The sequence below is a fragment of the Anser anser genome (assembly GCF_964211835.1).
Source record: "Anser anser genome assembly, chromosome: 14".
Lineage (NCBI taxonomy): Eukaryota > Metazoa > Chordata > Aves > Anseriformes > Anatidae > Anser > Anser anser.
The window spans coordinates 11,614,846-11,632,898 of record NC_139735.1 but is presented as its reverse complement, the minus strand read 5'-3'; the positions used below and the strand labels follow the sequence as shown (position 1 = coordinate 11,632,898).

At 43.8% G+C, this 18,053-nt stretch overlaps 1 protein-coding gene across 7 annotated transcripts in view; it reads right to left on the bottom strand.

The window, feature by feature from the left end:
• NRG2 (neuregulin 2) overlaps window positions 1-18,053 on the bottom strand; it is a 175,677-nt gene that overhangs the window by 2,766 nt on the left and 154,858 nt on the right. For 5 of the 7 annotated variants that reach the window (XM_083799133.1, XM_083799134.1, XM_083799135.1 and 2 more), the window contains 4 exons: window positions 6,411-6,513; window positions 5,343-5,466; window positions 3,489-3,616; window positions 835-1,059 (listed from right to left, as the gene is read on the bottom strand). In XM_083799133.1, the coding sequence (XP_083655259.1) occupies window positions 835-1,059; window positions 3,489-3,616; window positions 5,343-5,466; window positions 6,411-6,513 (580 nt within the window). Of the gene's footprint in view, window positions 1-834; window positions 1,060-3,488; window positions 3,617-5,342; window positions 5,467-6,410; window positions 6,514-10,907; window positions 10,932-18,053 lie in introns of all 7 variants that reach the window. The other 2 variants (XM_083799132.1, XM_083799138.1) reach the window with 1 other exon arrangement.

Below are 18,053 nucleotides of genomic sequence, written 5' to 3'. Positions count from 1 at the left end.
CCTGCATGACTGTCGGGACTGAACTTTATCTGGGACAGGACAATTCTCACCCGGCACCACTGCAAATCTTGCAGCACCTCCCAGCAGCCTGTCTGAATGGACTGGGATCAGAAACAAGTGAGCGACTTGCCTTCTTTGGACAAGTCCCACTGCCCTGAGGGGTAGATGCCCGAAAGAGGTTGGGTAGCCACCTGGGTCATCCACGGTGACTCATGAAGGGCTGCAGCAAGTGTGGAGATGTGCTTCAGCACCATGAGGAACCAGACACAGGAAGAGGACAACCCTCTGTCACTAGCTGATGATTTCCCATCTCTGCAGTCATCTTCCCCAGAGAGCTGGGTCATACAGAGCCCCATCCCAAGGCTGTGCCCACATGCAGCACGTCTGCTCTCCATTCCATCCACAGGCACACTGAGGACTTACCCCAAGTACCTGGGAGCCAGCCCCTGCTTGAGCTGCTGCCCCACAAATCTGCCCTCCTTCTCTGCAGGGAGGTCTGGGGTGTGCTCATCATCCACTATCTCTGACAGCTTTTATTCATCGGTTGCTGATTGCAGCCAGATATTTTCAGCTGCTCTCAAACTTGTGCTCCAAACCTGTGTTGCCTCCAGGTGAGCAAGGAACAATTGACAAGGCACAATGTTTGTTGCTGCTACCAGAGTGACCTCTTGGGGACGTGGTTTCCTCTGGTCAGGACCAGAGCTGGAGTTTCTCCTGGACTACCATGGGACTGCTGCTCTAGGCCAGGGTGGAAGTGAATGGATTTGCATCCAGCAGAGAGAGGCATGGCTGGCCTCTGCCATGCCCAGGAGGCACGAAGCAGGGGAGTCTGACCTCTCGCTGTGCGGCGAGTCCCGCAGCGAATCCACTGAGTCGCGATACTGCATCATGGGCCGCCGCGAGTCCTCAATGCAGAAGGCAGCCCCGCGGCGGGCCCGCGCCTCCACACATGCAGGGCTGTTGCATTTACTGGTTCCCACTGAAGACAGCATTATCCCAGACTGGGAATCTGAAGTCAGGCTCTCCGTCCGCTCCAGGCTCCAGGTGTGGCTTTCATGTCTGTGGATCAAAGTCCACATGGATAGTGAGCAAGGAACCCCTGCGAACGTCTTCTCCAAAATGCCACATGCAGCCACAGATCACACTCTGCTCTGCACTGACATCCTGTTTCTGCCTCTCATGAAAATACATCTGGCCAGGGAGGCCCAGTTTTGATTTGCTTCACTGTTTCTTAGAGGTTTGATTAGAGGATAAAGAAGGGCAATGCAGCGCACACTGGGTATTTAAGACACCACCTCCTGACAGTGGGAATAGGATGGGACAGCCTCTGCAGGGAGGCCTGGGCATTTCTGCTTTGTAATCGTGAAGTGTTTTGGTGCAGAGCAATGCACTGGCTGTGCCAAAGCAAGTCTGCAAAGGATCTTCACTTGTGCCATCTTCACACATTGCCAAGAAACAACCCCTTCACAAATGCTACCAGGACGGAGTCAGAAAAAAAGACTCATAATTACTTCATGGCCAACAGAGAAAAGCACTTCTACTAATTTAAAAAAGGTTTTGGCAGCAAAATACATTCAAGGAGCTAGACTAAAGCTACCAGCTATGCTGGACAGTCCTCGGTCAGCTTGGAACTCCCCCTGCCCTTGGCTTGGTGCAGAGATGACATCCCACAAGCATGCACCAGGGAAGCATGGGGTCCTGCACACACCGAGGGTCCACCCACACCGGGCTGACTGCTCTCCATGGCACAAATATCCAATCCATTGGAGCAAGAGCTCTGAGCTCCCAAACTGCACCAGATGGAGCTGTGGTGGCAGAGCATTTTGGGTGGGGGTTTACAGAGGCCTCATTAAGACTTCCAAAGAACTTGTTAATTATTAATAGCTCCAGGCACATGTTCAGTTGCAACCAAGGCACTGATTTATAACTTCAAACAGCATCCTCATTAGAGGTGCTGATAAAGTAAAATGGAACCATATTATGCTAGCAGTTTGCCTCTGGCATGACTTCAAGAGACACCTGCTTGCTGCACTTGACTCAGGAAAATTATATGGCAGGTAGCCAGGACCAGAGGCTATGCAAGTAGGTATCTCCCCACACCTGTCATATATTAATGCTGCCCTCCAGACACAACTTTGCATCTTCAGGAGGTACTCAGAGATGGCCCTGGGATCCAAGGACTTTGAAGTGAGCCTTGAAGGCCAGCAAGGTGCAGCTCTGCAGGCACAGGAGTCTCTGTGCACCTTGCTCAAGCCTGCACAAACCTAGCCAGGATTTGGCGGCAGCATAAAAATTCAAAAAATCTAGAAAACACTCCATCTGCTCACTGAGGGGAGGATTTCCCTGGCTAAAAGTAGTAATTTCCAGCCCAGTAAATCTTTCTTGTCTCCCTCTCTACTTACTGGAGGTTGAACCAATGGAGTCTGGGGAGGAATTTTCCTGAAAACCTATGTATGATATCTGAAGTTGATCTGCTGCATTGTACACTGAGTGCTCCTCCCTAATGAATGCCTGAACCCTGAAGAAATCTGCCAGAATGCATCTTCAAGCTTTACCTGAAAGGATTCACTGCTTCCTGGACAAATGGCTATGAACACACCAGTCTAATGAAGTAAATAAGCCAGGATATCTTTTGCTTATGAAGTCAATGCATGTGATCTACGTGTCATTGACAGAAGGTAAATATGGATCCCTTGCACCCTACAGTTACTTTTCAAAGGCATGCATTCTCATAGGGAAACACTGTCACTTACTGGAAGAACACAATGAGCTTTCATCATATAAGATGGAAGACCTGAATGCCCAAACTCAAAACAGTGCAGGACTTTCTCTAGAGCATTTGAATGACTTTCCTGGACACCATAATAATGGAGAAGCTCCATCTGCAATATAAATGCTCTTAAGACCACTGAGAAATTCAGCCTCTGAGCCATGTTAGTCTTCCCCCTTAATGGTTATTCTGAAATATGAAAAATTATGTTCTTCTGATGAAAAACTTGATTCCCAAAATCAGACCCTAAATTTGCAGACTAAGCAAAATATTTTGTGATGTTTTTCATAGCTTACCTTACAGAAGGCAAATATATCAAGCATGAAGTAACCATTGGATGCTTAACGAATTAATGCAGGTGTGCTGTATGGTTGCAAGAACAATTTGGAAAAGCTTCCCTAGGTGCATGCTCTAGTTTGAGTCTGTGCAAGGCATGAAAGCACAACTTCATATCCTCCTGATTTCCACCTCTGTCAGTGCAGTAGGTTCCTGTTGGGTCCTTTGCCACAGTTGACCTGCGGCATCACACCTTTCCACACCTCTCACTAACCAGCTGTGCTAGTAAAGATCTGCAAGTGTTGGCAATGGCCTGTATGACACTGTAACGCCAAACATCAACTTAAAACAGAAAGATGAAAGAAGAATCTTTTACTGGCTTTGTATCTCACAGAATCCTAAGGCAAGCAGTAAGAGTTCAGGGGGAAACAGTATACATCACCTCTGGCTGGACGTTGGAGTGGCTGTGGAGCAGTGATGTGATGGGGAGCAGGAGTGACTTCCCGAAAAGGTTGTCTCTGTTTCTCTACGGATCACATGTTCGGTGGCAGAAACATTCTTAGAAATATACTGTAAAATACAAAGAATCACACAGATCAGCCAATAGCTTGTCAGCACTGCCGCAGCCAAATTCTGCTGGCTGCATTATTTCTGCTGAAACCACATGAGGACTGAGTGAGTACCGCAGCTCCATACCCCACAGAAGGAGACAGGGAGGCTGGAAAGTGCCATGCAGTGGCCCCTCTCTGCCTCTGCACTTTGAATACTGGAAAAGAGCCCTGGCGCAGGGACTACAGAGAAGTATGAAGATCCAAGGGGTTCCCCAGACAGCTGTGGCAGCACTTTATGTCTGATGCTACTGAGCAGAAATCCATCTCTTCTTGCAGGGAGTTATGCATCAGACAGAGTACCAAAAACAAGGCAACCATATGAGATCTGTCAGAAGCATAAGCCTATTGAAACACTAGGTGTAATCCTAATATTTATACTGAAACATTCCTCCATCTAAAAGTAAGCGGGGTCAACTGTGCTTTTCACAGGGAGACAAAGCTCTCTGGGGGAGTCAGCATTTCAGGTTCAGATGGCTATGATTCTTTAAAATTTTCTTTACCTCCTCTTTCAGTGCTGGCTTTACACCTAGTTAAATTTTAGCATCCCAAAGGTAACCCAGCAGAGCTTGTAACTGACTCAGAATACTCCTTGTACAAGGGCATTTAGTGATAGGACAAAGCTTAATAGTTTTAAACTGAAAGCGCGTAGATTCAGATTAGATATAAGGAAGAAATTCTTCACTGTGTGGGTGGTGAGGCACTGGAACAGGTTGCCCAGAAAGGTTGTGGATGCCCCACCCCTGGAAGTGTTCAAGACTAGGCTGGATGGGGCTTTGAGGAACCTGATCTAGTGGAAGGTGTCCCTTCCCGTGGCAGAGGTGTTCGAAGTAGCTGGTCTTCAAGGTCCCTTCCAACCCAAACCGTTCTGTGATTCTATGATTTCCAACAGGGATCAGTGCACACGAACCTTTGCACAAAGAGAAGGTTAAGGGAAGGCAAAAGGAAATTTCCAAAGCAAATGCTCAGAATGTGAGAAACTGCAAATTTTCTGGCCCAGGGAAGTGCTTTTGTTTTGGATCTGCCTCCTCTCTCCCTTTTTCTGGTCCCTTTCAATGGCTTACTTCAGCAAGGCACTTAAGCATGTTGACAGTGAGAACACACAGCTCAATGGGATTCTCCTATGACTGATGTTAGAAGAGTGGCCGAGCTGCTTTTCCGGATCTGGCCCTAAATTCCTAGGTGGTTGTCACTAAAGTGACACACTGGCACCCCACCAGGTTGCGTCACCTTGCACAGGAAGCAACTAGTATGGTCAGGTAGACATATGTAGTGCTGACCAGATCTCCATGACGTGCAACACAGTCACTGTGGTTGTTCCAACCCCCACTGTGCTGTTCCCATTTGTCATGCTGCAAAATGAGGCTCACTAGGACAGCTTAATAAACGGGAAACATTGGGAACATCTCACGGAGAAGAAAACAGGATCACACTTGATTCATCAAAACAAGCCTGTCCTGAGTGCCCTAATCTCATCTTTGGTGCTTCAAAGTAAATTCACATTTCCCTCCATATTTTGTTTTGGGAAATGTTTCTGTGCAGAACCTCATCTTCTCATTCAATTCTCTTAGTATTTTGCTCCTCATGCAAAGGCACACAGGTGTGTAAGCATACAAATCCATATCAAACCCCTGACAGAAAACGTGCCCACTCAGTAACATGCAGGGAGAATGAGAAAAAGGTCTTACATCAGCCATTTGGATTTCCTCAGGATCCAAACGTGGATGGCTTGGCCCATTCGCAAGGCTCCTGTTCTGATGGGCAGGGCACATATTCTGTCGTAAATGATTATGCATCTGTTTTCTTTGTTTCCTTTAAAAAGGAAAGGAAAAAATCTATTAGGAGGGTTTATCTTATCGGGTTCTCTGCCTCCAGGTTTTACTGGAGGAAGCAGATGATAAAGGAGGCAACAACCAGGTATTGATTCACCTCTTGGACACACTTGATATTTCAGTGGTATTTGTGGAAAGCTGCAAATATTCAAAATTAGCCACCTTAGCTGCTTTTCCAAAGAAATGTGAATGTTTGCCACTATGGCTGCTTCAGGAAGGGGGGTCCACAGTCTCCTTGTCGCAAAACAAGGCCCAGCACAATGCAGTGGATGCAGAAGAAGCATGGGACTGGAAGCAGAAGAGAAAAGTGGGGAGAAGGGAAAGGGGAAGCCAGTCCTGGCTTGGCCTTGGTGGTGAGGCACTTGAACTGTTCTGCATTAAGCACAATGTGGGACTGCCTCCTCACGTCTCTGGGAGGACATTCACTTCACAAGTCTCCCTGTCTCCTGGGGGAATAGAAAGGCAACCCAAACCCACTCAAGGTGCAGGTGGGGAAACAGGTGCTGTCCAGGCAGGGAAGGCTGACCATAGAAGAGGTTCCCAAGTCTCTTGCTCAGTCATTATTGCTTTAAAAGATCCTGAAATGTAAACAACTCAGACCACAGCTCCTGGGCCACAGCCCAGCATTTTTCAGCTGTCAGGTGATAAGCTGTTGGCTCAGGGAACAACTTCTCCCAGTCACATGCCATCACCTGGCTTCACAATGTGATGCTGAATCAGGGGACAAGGAAGAAGTCCCAGGAAAACTTCCTGCTCAGGCACAGAATGATAGATGGCTTTATTGGCCTTCTTCATAAGACCTCGCTGGCAATACCACAGCACAGCACCTCTTTAAAAATAGCATTTGGGTGAACAGCACGAAAGTGTGAAGCACGAACTCAGTAACCTCTCACCACTTTTTGTCTGTTAACCACACATACTCACTTGGTTTTACAGTAAGCTACCACACAGACGATGCCCACAACAAGCAAGGCAACACAGATTCCCGTGATGGTTAAAACTCTCTTCTGATAGAGCTCTTCTGCTTCTGCAAATGGAGAGAAAGAAACCAGTTATAAACAGGCTCCGGCACCATGGATGCATCTGGCTGCACAGGAACCAGCACTGCGTGAGGGCAAGATGGAGAGCAGGGCTCAGTCAGACCTCCTACCAATCTACTGCCCATCTCTGATAGCTGCCCAAAGCTGAGGCAGGCTGGCCCAATCTTACTCACCCCTCAAGAGATCTTCAGTCCTTTTGTCTCTCTGTACCTTCGCCCTCTCTTGCTCAGTAGCTCACCCCTTCTGCACTCAAGCACGCTTCTTGCTTTCTCTTCTTTTCCCGCAGAATAACTTGGAGACTAATCTCAAAAAGCCCCATGAGTCTACTTTCCCTTCCAGCAGATCCCCCCTTCTTGGCAACTTAGTAGTCTAACAAGGAAGACCCCAAGCGTCCCCCACTCACCACGTACACACATAGCCCTGTGATGTTCTCATCACAGGCCCTCTGCTCTGATGGACTCAGAATGCCTTTTCCTTGCAGCGGCTGCATGCCCTGGAGCTCAGCAATGCATTAGAAACCACCAAGCAACAGGCCCCAAAGCATGTAGGTGCTGGAAGGGACATCCTAAAACACTCAAAAAGCAGAATGAAGATGGAAAAGTGATAGTGCATTAGACAAAGGAAAGGGAGTGGGGTAATTAAAATACAGTAACCAATTACAGTTATGGCTTTTTAATGAGACCCTAGGAAGTGATTAATTCCATTGCACCAGGTAACTCAGATGCACACACAAAATTCAAGCAGCATGCTGCTGCTTCTCCCAGGTATTACCATTTGTCATGGACTGCCATTCAAACCAGAAAAATCAGTCACTTGCATCAAAACCCAGACCATGCTGGAAGTCAGGTAGTTCATTCAAATAAGTCAAAGTTCCAAGAAAATGGTAGGATGTCACCCGCAGTGTTACTGAACTACACCTAGGCAGCAATTGTGTATCAAGGACCCCTCTTCCTCTATGGCTATGCCAGGGCAGATGCTCTTCTCAGCAACACCCACCGATCTCCACTGAGATCAGCAAAGGCCATTTGGTTCTCCATCTGAATGACTGAGAGAAGGATTCAGTCCACAGCTGCCATGAGACTTGTATTTCAGCATCTATGAACAATGTGCTTGTGATCCCATACTGTGAGTTAATTGTAAAGCCATTGGGGTTTGTGTCTTCTTTAATATTCATTGAAATATTTTTTAATATAGATCAGGCAATAAACCTCATGCCATGGTTGCTATGCTCGGTGTGTTTCACCAGGCTACACTAAATACTTTCAATGGACTGTAAGATATTCCCAGTGCTACCAAACCAATGAAATACACAACCAGAAGAGAAATGTGTCTGATTTGAGGTACCAGCATTGACCCCCAGGACTAGACTCCAACAAAAAGAAACAAGGTGGAAGTAACAAAACATTCTAGATAACTGAATATTTAGACTAATCTCAGCTTGACTTTTTAGAAAGGAAAATGATTTTTTTGAAGAAAAAAGTGCTGGGAGAAGTGTTTCTCTCTGTCTAGCTCTTAACTTGTGAATGAAGAATTGCTAAACCAGAGGCTGTGAATAACCATCCGGACATGAAGATGCAAAACATCATCAGTAGTGCTTGCTTCATGCCTCTGTTGCAAAGCTGCAGTTTGAAGAAGTAAATTTCCATCCCTCTTGTTTGTGCCCTGGCCTTTGGCTTCAAGAGGCTCTCAGAGCGCGCACTGGTGGAGTTGCTGAAAAAGCAAAGTCCCACCAAGCACAAGAAAGGCAGGCAGCTGAGATTCTCCCAGACCCCAGCTCTATAGCCACTGTAAGCCAGGAATAGCAGGTCAGGTGTCTCACTTTGACTGGAAGTTATTGAGCGGTATCAGTTTTACCAGCCAGCTGCACCTCTTCAGAGCCAGAGCCTGTGTAGCCTGGGACTTTCTCATGCAGGGGAGCTTGGGTGTTGGCTGACCTGGTACTCCTTGCTTTTTACTACAAGGAGCCAGGTGGAGCTGGCTAGGGGAAGGAACTCACTGTGGGGTGAAACATTTGCTTCAGCTGTGTATTTCCCCTGCACAGATGCCCTATTCCAGGCATCAGCAACCATGGCAGACAAGTTTTCTTGCTCTCGTACAGCTTTGGGATCTGGATTCCAGCTGTACAGCTATTTCCTTCCATCAGGAAATTTAGAGATTTTATCAGAATCAGCTAGGATCATGTCCTGGTTAGAGACAGCACTGGGCAAGAATTTTGCTGCTACCCAGCTGTATTTCTTCATGATTTACCAAAAAAAAGGTGGGAAGGAGGCCTTTTTTCACCATAGACCCATCCATGAAGCCAATTGTTTTCAAGGATTCTTCATAAGTTATGATTTTTGCTACAAAGACTGTTTTTGTGGTTTTGTTTGTTTGTTTGTTTTTGTTGTTTAAAGTATGAATTTCCTTTGAATCATGGAAGGGAGAGGGAGAAAGAGAGCAAAGCCATTGAAATTATGAAGTTTTTTTACCCCATTAGCTACATGACCAAATTTTTCACCCAAGGCTCAAATCCCAGCCTCTGTTTAGGTAATCATGATAAGTATGGAACCCTGTCTCTGGCATGTCTGACTCTCTTGAACTTCCACCTGAATTACAGGGGGAATGGTTCAGTTCATCAGAAATGCAGAATCATGAGCTGACAGCTCTGCTATGTGAAACACTGAAGTCAGAGGCTGTGCATCAGTCACTACTGTAAAACTAAAAATTAAACAACCTGTTTATAGCAATTTATCTTGGCTCCTAACATCCTATTAAAGTTGATGCTTGGTAACAGTATCTTCATGTTGCATAATATCATCTTGCCAGAAACAGAAAGAAAATAGGAGGAAGCACTCTACACTTCTGTGTTTGAGAAGTTAAGATCCTGGAGCAGGACTTGTCCATTTGTGTCTGTACGCTCTACAAACACCATGTCTTCATCAGTAGCATTGTCACTCTACAGCAGCAAACACTGTGAACAAACCATGTTGTGCCACATAATGCTGACAGAATCACAGTCCAGCCACGGGTGTCACAGCAACACATGAAAGTGAAAGACGAATGACAGAGAAGAGACGACTGCAGACTGGGAACAGGATGTGTGGCGGTTCTGTGATGACATTGAGAATGGATGAGGAAAAGGACAGAAGTCAACAAAAAGGGATGTCAAAAATCCTTAATTTTAAAGTTTATTTAAGTGTATTAGTATTAGCAGCACCGCTTTCTCTGAAACACTTGACCATGAAATGCACTCATTTTCAACAGCAGTAACAAGCTGCTGGGGATACATACCAAACCCAGTGGGTAAGACATGCAAAAACCAGCAGAGACAAATTTCTCCAGATTCAGTTAGTGCATGTCCCTCCACCTCAGGGACCCAAGAAGAGAATTTAACATCCAGAAGTGAAAGACTGGTGTCCCCATACATGTTTCAAATCGAATTGAAGTATTTTCACGTGAAGATCTGCTCTGGATGGCATTGCTGGGCCAATGTTTTTAAATCAAGCAATAAAGACAAATCTCTCTGTTCTCACCTGACCAACCCCTCCTGCACTCAGCCTGTGCACTCAAGGGAAACCTAGCCCCAAGGATTTGATTTCTCAGGTGCTTACTCTATAGATATCTGACACATTTCTGAAAACAGACTAAGGAGAAAGGAGGAAAAATATGATTATAAGCAACTGGGCAGGAGCAGGCAGTTGCCCAAAGGGGATATTTTTAAGAGCTTGTAAGCTACTGCAGTGTTTTTCCACACTTCAGTTTGCCACCATGAAGCTCAGCATAACACCCTCTCCTCTCATGGGAGACTGCTGATTTCCCAGGCTCATTGTCTTTAAAATAACTCAGCTCATGTCACCTTCCAAGGGACAATTTCCTCCCAGTCAAGCACAGAAAGAAGCAGACAGCCTTTGGGAGCAGGAATGGCAAAACCATCCTGATGCTTCCTAGGATCCAGTGGACAAAAGCACATTGAGAATGACAATGCTATAAAAGTCCTTATCTTCCTAAAACTTGCCTTCCCATTCCTGGAACACCTGTTCATTCCCAACAGTGCCTGCTGGCAACCTTTAGGATTGTCACGAACTCCTGCCTTTCCGTTAAATATACAAAAGCATGTAGAATGAGGAGACGTATGGCAATTGTAACATCCCAGTCACGCCACGCACACCAGGCTGCTGCTTGAAACAAAGAAAAAAGTGCTGCTAAAAATACACGTGCATTTTTACAGTTTTACATTTAGACTTTGTGCTTTACTTTGTTTTGTTTTTTAATCCAAACATCTATCTTGGCGCCAGGGAAAAGAACAGAACAGCTGATTTTTTAATCATCCCATTAAAGCCATAAATATAATATGGGCAGCTCTTAATGGCTTCTGATTAATAAATGAATGGTTGTTCCATACCCTTTAATTCAAATCCAAGATGCTCTGCCAATGCAGAAAGAAGACAAGGAAGAGAAAGAGAAAAAGAAAAACAGGTCTGTCAGAGATCTCTAATATACATACACACACACTGTGCAGTTACAGCAGGTTAGTTTTTCGGTAGGCTCAGCAGCAGTTACACAGAACACAGTGTATGCTTCAGAGCATTTTAAATTCCCACCAGAGCTTATATCTTATGTAAAGAAAGACCCAAACAAATTGCAGTGGAAGTTAATTATGAATTTTTTTAGTTAATTATGAATTCTTTTGAGATGAGCCATGTTTGTTAGTACCTGATATGGAATTTACAGTTTAGGCAGAAAAAAAAAAAAAAAAAAAAAAGTACACTTGTTCTGAAACAACTCCTGACTCCAGACAGGCCAAAACACATAGCGACTGCATGAACCTGGTAAAACCATTCATTTGCTTTCTACAGGCAGAATGTGCCCTGCATGGTTTCACGTGACTCTCTGCCTGGGAGCTTGTGCACCAAAGAAGCGTGTGTGGCAGACAGATGTGTAGGCACTTGCACAGGGCCCTCAGGCCTGCAAGCGCAATTCTTCTGCCCATGACCTCAAGTCTGGTCTCAGATGCACAATGTCATCTGGCAGCGTTGCCTGTAAAATCTCCTGGTATCATGTAAATTGTGTAAGTACTGTTCTTTGCAGTACAGATTTGCAGTTGTACCACTGATACTGCAAGTGATTAGTTGCCTGGGCAAAGGTAATGAATCCCTTGCAGATCTAAAAGTGCAAATCGCACTGGAAGTTTCCCTCAAGTCTGTGATCTTCCAAATTTCACTTCTGCTGTGGTTCTGCATTTTTAGAAACAGCAAGCATGCCAAAAAAAAAAAAAAAAAAAAAGAGCACAAATCGGAGCATCTGCTTTCAGATTCAAATTCATTACAAATAAGATTGCAGTTTGTCTTGAAGAGATAGTGCTAAGCAAAGTTGAGTTTGCCTAATGAATCAACAATGTTGTTGTCCAACACAGGCAACATTTTTGCTGAAAAAGTCCTTTTCATTTCTGAATTGCAAAACTTTTCCCAGTACTGGCCTCACCTAAAGACAGTTTTTCCCACATAAATACTAAAGCTCTTCATACTTATCATTGTACATTAAAGTGTGTTCTCTTGTTCCAAATCATCATATGGACAAGATTATTTTCAACTTGGAGATGTCCAAATTAATTTGCTATATTTTCCAAAAGAACTGCCTTTTGCTGCACAGAAATACTGGTTTTCTTTTGCAATGCTGTTCAAAATCTGTGCGTGTGTAGGGGAAATTAGCACTAACAGTTATGGAACATGTAAACACTTTTCAACTAAAGCAGGTTCTTCTCTTCAAATCAATGCTAATGTTGGGTTCTTTTTTTTTTTTTTGGGGGGGGGGGTGATTTTTTTTCTTAATTTTATGTAATTTAAAGGCCTCAAAACCTGGCTGCTCTCTGCTTCACATCTCACATATATGCAAAAGGAATGGCAAACTCTACCATGCATTTCACAGTGAATTTGTACAAGTTCCAGGAATATGTACACAATGTGGTGGGCAGCAGAGAACTGGACATATTGCATTTGTCATAAACCTTCTGGTTATCACATTGAAACTTGATCTTTTCCTAAAGCATGCTACCATTATGAAAGCTGTTTCACCTGACATTGTGACAAATGCACGTAGAGATGTGCTACATTTCATCCATATATCTACACTATTGATCTGTTTGATGGCAGCATACGGCCTATACTGACACATTTGCTCCCTGATCTAGGATTTGCTGTAACATCTACAGCTACAAATGGATGCAATTTAGAACATTCTCATGTTTTTTGCAAACTCAGAAATGTCTATGCAAACAGAGGTGGTAGGCAAGACCTGAAGAAATTTAGCCTTCCCATTGTCCTCCCTCACCTGCAGGTTCTTTTTGCTCCCCAGCCCCCCAAAGCAGATATAGACAGCTAGCTTGTTGGATCTTAGCCACAAGTTTCCTAACCAGCAAAGAAACCATGCAACTATCCAGGAGCTAGAATGCATGTGTCTGACTCTGCCTGCAAACCCACCAGTGGCTTTGCACATACAGGAAGCCATACCCCAACCTGTACTCCTGCATCTGAAGTCCATACCCACTCAACACTTTACCATCATTTCAAGCTTTTTCAAACTCTCATCTACTGATTCTTTCCCCTCTCAATGTCACTTTGACAAGACAGTTCAGGCACACAGAGGAATTTTAAAAACTCAACCCCTCTTTTGATATGCAAATTGACAAAGCTGCACTCTGACTTCCAGCAGAAAATTCCTTTGGATGACAAGTCAACTTGCTTCATAAAGCAGAGGAATTACTGGAGGCATACTATGATCTACTGAAATTCTCATATCATTTCTTTTCCTAAGTTGCTCCTCTGTTATCACTAATGGCCATAATAGCAAATTAGTTGTTTGACGGTATGCAGAAAAATTGTTCCAGCACAATAAGCATGCAAGGTGATGTGCCAGCCAGTTGTAGATACAGGCGTTGTTTCTGTTTCACCCGTAACTGAATATATCCAAAAGGGAGCCTTCTCTCCTTTCCCTGCTCAGGAACTCCTCCCAGCCTGGGCATTAAGCAGGTATTGCCTTCTGGGCTGGGACAATGAAGGAGGAAACACTTTAATAGTATTCTGGATTTTGGAAGGTTTGCCTCTTCTATAAAGAAGAGACTATTCAAAATTATTCAACATGTTACAATCCAGAGGCTAACAGGATGACCCCAGCTCCAGTAAAAAAAATCATTGCTTCAAAGTGTAATTTTCTGCATTCAGCAGAGGGGTATCATCTTCATGAACCTGGCATACCATACAGTGCATGCCTATTGTATATTAACAATATTCCACTCGGGAACAAACATGTTTGAGAAAAACAACATTTCTCCTAGAGACAAAAATTTATTTTGGTCTGGAGCAAAACTATTTCCGATGGCATTCCATGTTTGAAGGAGGTCTCCTTTGCTTTTTTAAGAGGTTGATCAGGAAAAGTAATACATCTTTAAAAGCTTCGAGTCCTATTTGCTGATAGCGGAGAAGGTGCTCCATGTGATGTGCTGCACCTGTACTGTGTCCTGCAACAATTTGGTTAACCTGCATCTCATGCAGCCTGTCAGTAATAGAGTGGCTGTCTGGCACACTTGGCTACTGGGAATTCCCAGAAACCATCAGATGACAGTCCCTTCTGCAGACATTAACTGTACATAGGGAAGCATGAGGTCTAGGCTAGTCTACACAGCTCCTCCAGAAGGCAAGTCACTCCATGCTAACAGGAGTTGTTGCAATAGGGAAGTGTATTGCATTCCAGCTTTGTGGCAGAGGGAATCAATATAGGCAGAGGCTAGCATGCAAATTACAGTAAGACAGTTCTGAGATGGTTGCTCTAGGCTGAGGAAATAGGCATATTATTTTTCTCATATAATTTACCTTTGTCTGTACTCTAAACATGTTCCTTGATCATGGCAAGTAGCTAGGACTGAGCACCTCAAACCACAGTGAGATTTCCCAAAATATCTGAACTGGGGACAAGTTTTTTGGAAAATCTTGTTCCAGTTGTACCTCCTGAACCTTTCTGGAAATGCTGGACTTAAGATAGAACCCATTCTTCCTTAAGCAGCTGTTAGTTAAACAGTAGCTGTTAAGGAAACAGTATCTACTAGCCTCTTAAATGCCTTACTTTGCAGTATTTATGTTACTCCTTGTATATGAAAGCTAAGCTGGGCTCTTCTGTGCTGATCCCAAAGGAGACCAGACTAGTAGTTTGTAAATGTTCAAACACCAAACTACCGTACATATAAAAGTGGCTGTCCAACAGAGAAAGGTGGCAAACATGGGAGAGCTGGAGAAGGGAAAATATATGAGAGATGACAAAAATGTTTCATTTCATGCTCTTCGTCTCATCTGCAGCATATGTGTGCGGAATTCAGGTTGGATCCAATCATCCAGATTGGTGCTACTCAGCTGTTCAAAGTAGAGCTTGCTGAGGCATCAGGTGATGCTTGGACCTTGCACTGGTTTCTCCCAAGGGAAGATATTCAGCTGAAATGGACTGAAAGAAAAACCCAGTTGGATTTAGGTGCTACAAGTAGTGCACGTACTCTCTTGACCCACTGCGTATTGTTAAGTCACAAATTCTGTGGTGGATTTTTTTCTCATTGTTGGACAGAAGAGCTATACTGACTTACGCATCGTGACTTTGGGACTACATTATGTTCTAAAGTTTCACCTCCTTTAAAAGATGAACAGACAAAACAACATAGACTAAAATGTCTTTATGGAAGTAACAATTCAAGGCAAGATGGATCTCACTGTGTTGTAGATTTATACGATGATTAAGAAGGATAAGGGCTTTGCAAATGGCTGTGAAAACTGGGCCTGTGCTCACATGGACTTCAGGTTGCCTAAGAATGCTGTTAAGATGTTTAGCTATTGCATACATTATGACCCCCAAAACATGACTGGATCCCCAGAGGACTATGTGAGTCACATAGCATGCTCCAAGGCATGAAACAAAGTGGAGAAGTAACATCTGAGGACCAGAAAGAGACTATCAATAATAAATTGTACTGATGAGCAATACTTGGACCTGCACCACGGCCTAGGCTTTCTCCAGGGGACATAAGGGAGCAATGTCCCATGACACTAGGGACAAGGGACACTGTGTGTAAGTTCGGGACTGGGCACTGAGTGAGTTCTCTGAGTAGTCTGTGAGCTTTCCATAAACTGCACAACCTTGTAGCTTGTCCAGTACTGTATGAATAAAAATAACTGGGTAGGCCTCAGGAGTCCAAATATGTAACAATAGTGAATTGGCAAGCTTCTGTGGATTAGCTCGTAATTAACTTTAGGAGGTCCCCAGGGGTAACCTGCAGTGCAGTCCAGGAGAGAGAAATAACCCTGTTATGATAAACCACAAATGCCCTGTAATTACCCAGCCAAACCACAGTGTAGTCATTACATTAATTAAATGGTCAGAAGCTATTGTGTTATTAAAGGGAAGCTGCACAATGTCTGTGGAATTTAAAATGCTGCTAAATATTGTTTTAGGGCTCTGATGAGTAAGAGAATGAGCAGGAAACAGAAAGGTGGGTTAAAAAAAAAAGAAGTACTCTTCTATTTATCATTCTCATGTTGCAATCAGCAGGTAGGAAATCACTGATGAATGAACAAACAGAGGAGCTGAAATTCAGATCTGGACCTTCTATTAGAAGATCTATTCTATTAGATCCTAGAAGAGCCTGAAGTGGCATGTTCATCCACCTACCGAAGGGGACATTTCACCTCTCTGGGGTGAGGCAATGAGAGAAGCAAGTGTTCAAACAGCTCCTGTCAAAAGGATCACTCATATATCGCTGTGATCACCAACACTCCTCCAATGTGACTTCAGAGCAAGTTAAACTATACCTAAGAAAAGAAGCCTCTCACCCAATAGATACACTGCTCTGATTCAACACCTGCTTAGCTGGCAGCTTTGGAGCCAATTTGTGTGCTGCTATACGAACATGTGATTCTGTTCCCAGGCCAGATGCTGTAGCTTGCACTTCAGGTCAATGGCCTGAAGCTGAGAAATGTACAAAGGGGACGATGGGGACATTGGCTGGAGACAGCCTGGTAAAGACACAGCAAGTAGTAACAGTTTACAGTTTTCTGGCTGGAAGTGCTCTATGAAAGTAACTTCCTTAGAAAAGAATGACTGATGGGAAGACTCAGATGTCTGATCTACAGGAAATGTTTTATGGTAGCTTAGAAATTATGCTGCTGAAATCATTACACAAATCACACCCAGTGCAGTAGATGGTTAAGAACATATAGTGGTTCTCATTTAGGAAATTCCCATTTTTGTCATCTATTCCTGGAAGGAATCTGTAATGCTTATACAAGGGAAATGTCCTGTCACATAGCAAACTGATCAGGAGCTAGACCCACCACACTAAGCTTTTGATGGCTTCAACAAGGGAGCCTTGGGAGACATATAAATCTGGGAACTCAGGATACACCTTCATATCAGCAGTCACTGAAATCAGAAATGACAAGATAATCTGTGACTGCAAGACACTGTTTTCTCAGATCAAGCTTTTCTCTTCCATATTTTCAGATGACTACACTGAGTATCATGCAACAAATGTAGCTGTCTTCCTCCTCTTAGGAAGCCTGTTCTCTCAGTGGACAACAGAAAATGCTGATCTTCCCTTCCAAAGCAGACTAGTGGGAAGATTCCAACTATGAATTAAAATCAAATTTGTAAAGAAACCAAGAATGAAATATGGGGTAAAAATGGAGAACATGTTAAATTACATCAGTTATAATGCTGGCTCTGTTTTAGGATGTTTACTGGCAGACTACAGACTTCAGCTTTTATTAGAAAAAAATGGAAAATAGAAATAGAAAATGAAAACATTTGAATGGGATGACATTTTTCCTCTAGATCAGTGACAATGACTCTGGGAGACGAATAAATAGCAACATTAAGATGTAATTTCAGATTCCACAGACAAGAGATTGTCACAGACACTGAACTGTATCCCAAATTTCTAATTTTTTTCCACAAATCTCAGGCAGAAAGAATCCAAATGTGCAGACTTAGGAAAGGTGTAAATGTTCCTGCTGGAGATTATGGTGTTTAACTTTCAGTATCTCAGCTCCTTCTGGGATGAAATAGCTGCTGATGTGTTTTACGAAACCTTTACATCCAGCCAGCACAAAGCCTGGAAATTTACTAGTCCAGCAGTGTTTCACAAAGACCTGAGAAACTTCTTGAGAAAAGATATAGCTAGGCTAGGTCTTCGTTTCATGTATAACAGGCAGCTATGAAATTAGGTGCCTGCACGGTTTTTTAAAAAGGCATGTTTCTTGAAAGAAAGAGTGATTTCAGAAAAGCTACAACTTCTGGAAAGAGCTGCAGTACACAATTGTATATGAAGCTGGGCTCAGGAGGTCCTTATTAGAAAGACTTCCTGACTTTGTGTGTGTGTGTGTGATATTGCTGAAATTCATCCACATGTGCAAGGAGAGATGGAGATCTGACTGCAAAGGCAAAGATCACAACCCCAGGAGGTTCTCTGAGAGGTGATACTACAAAGGAAGAAAAAATGAAACAGAGAGATCAAAAG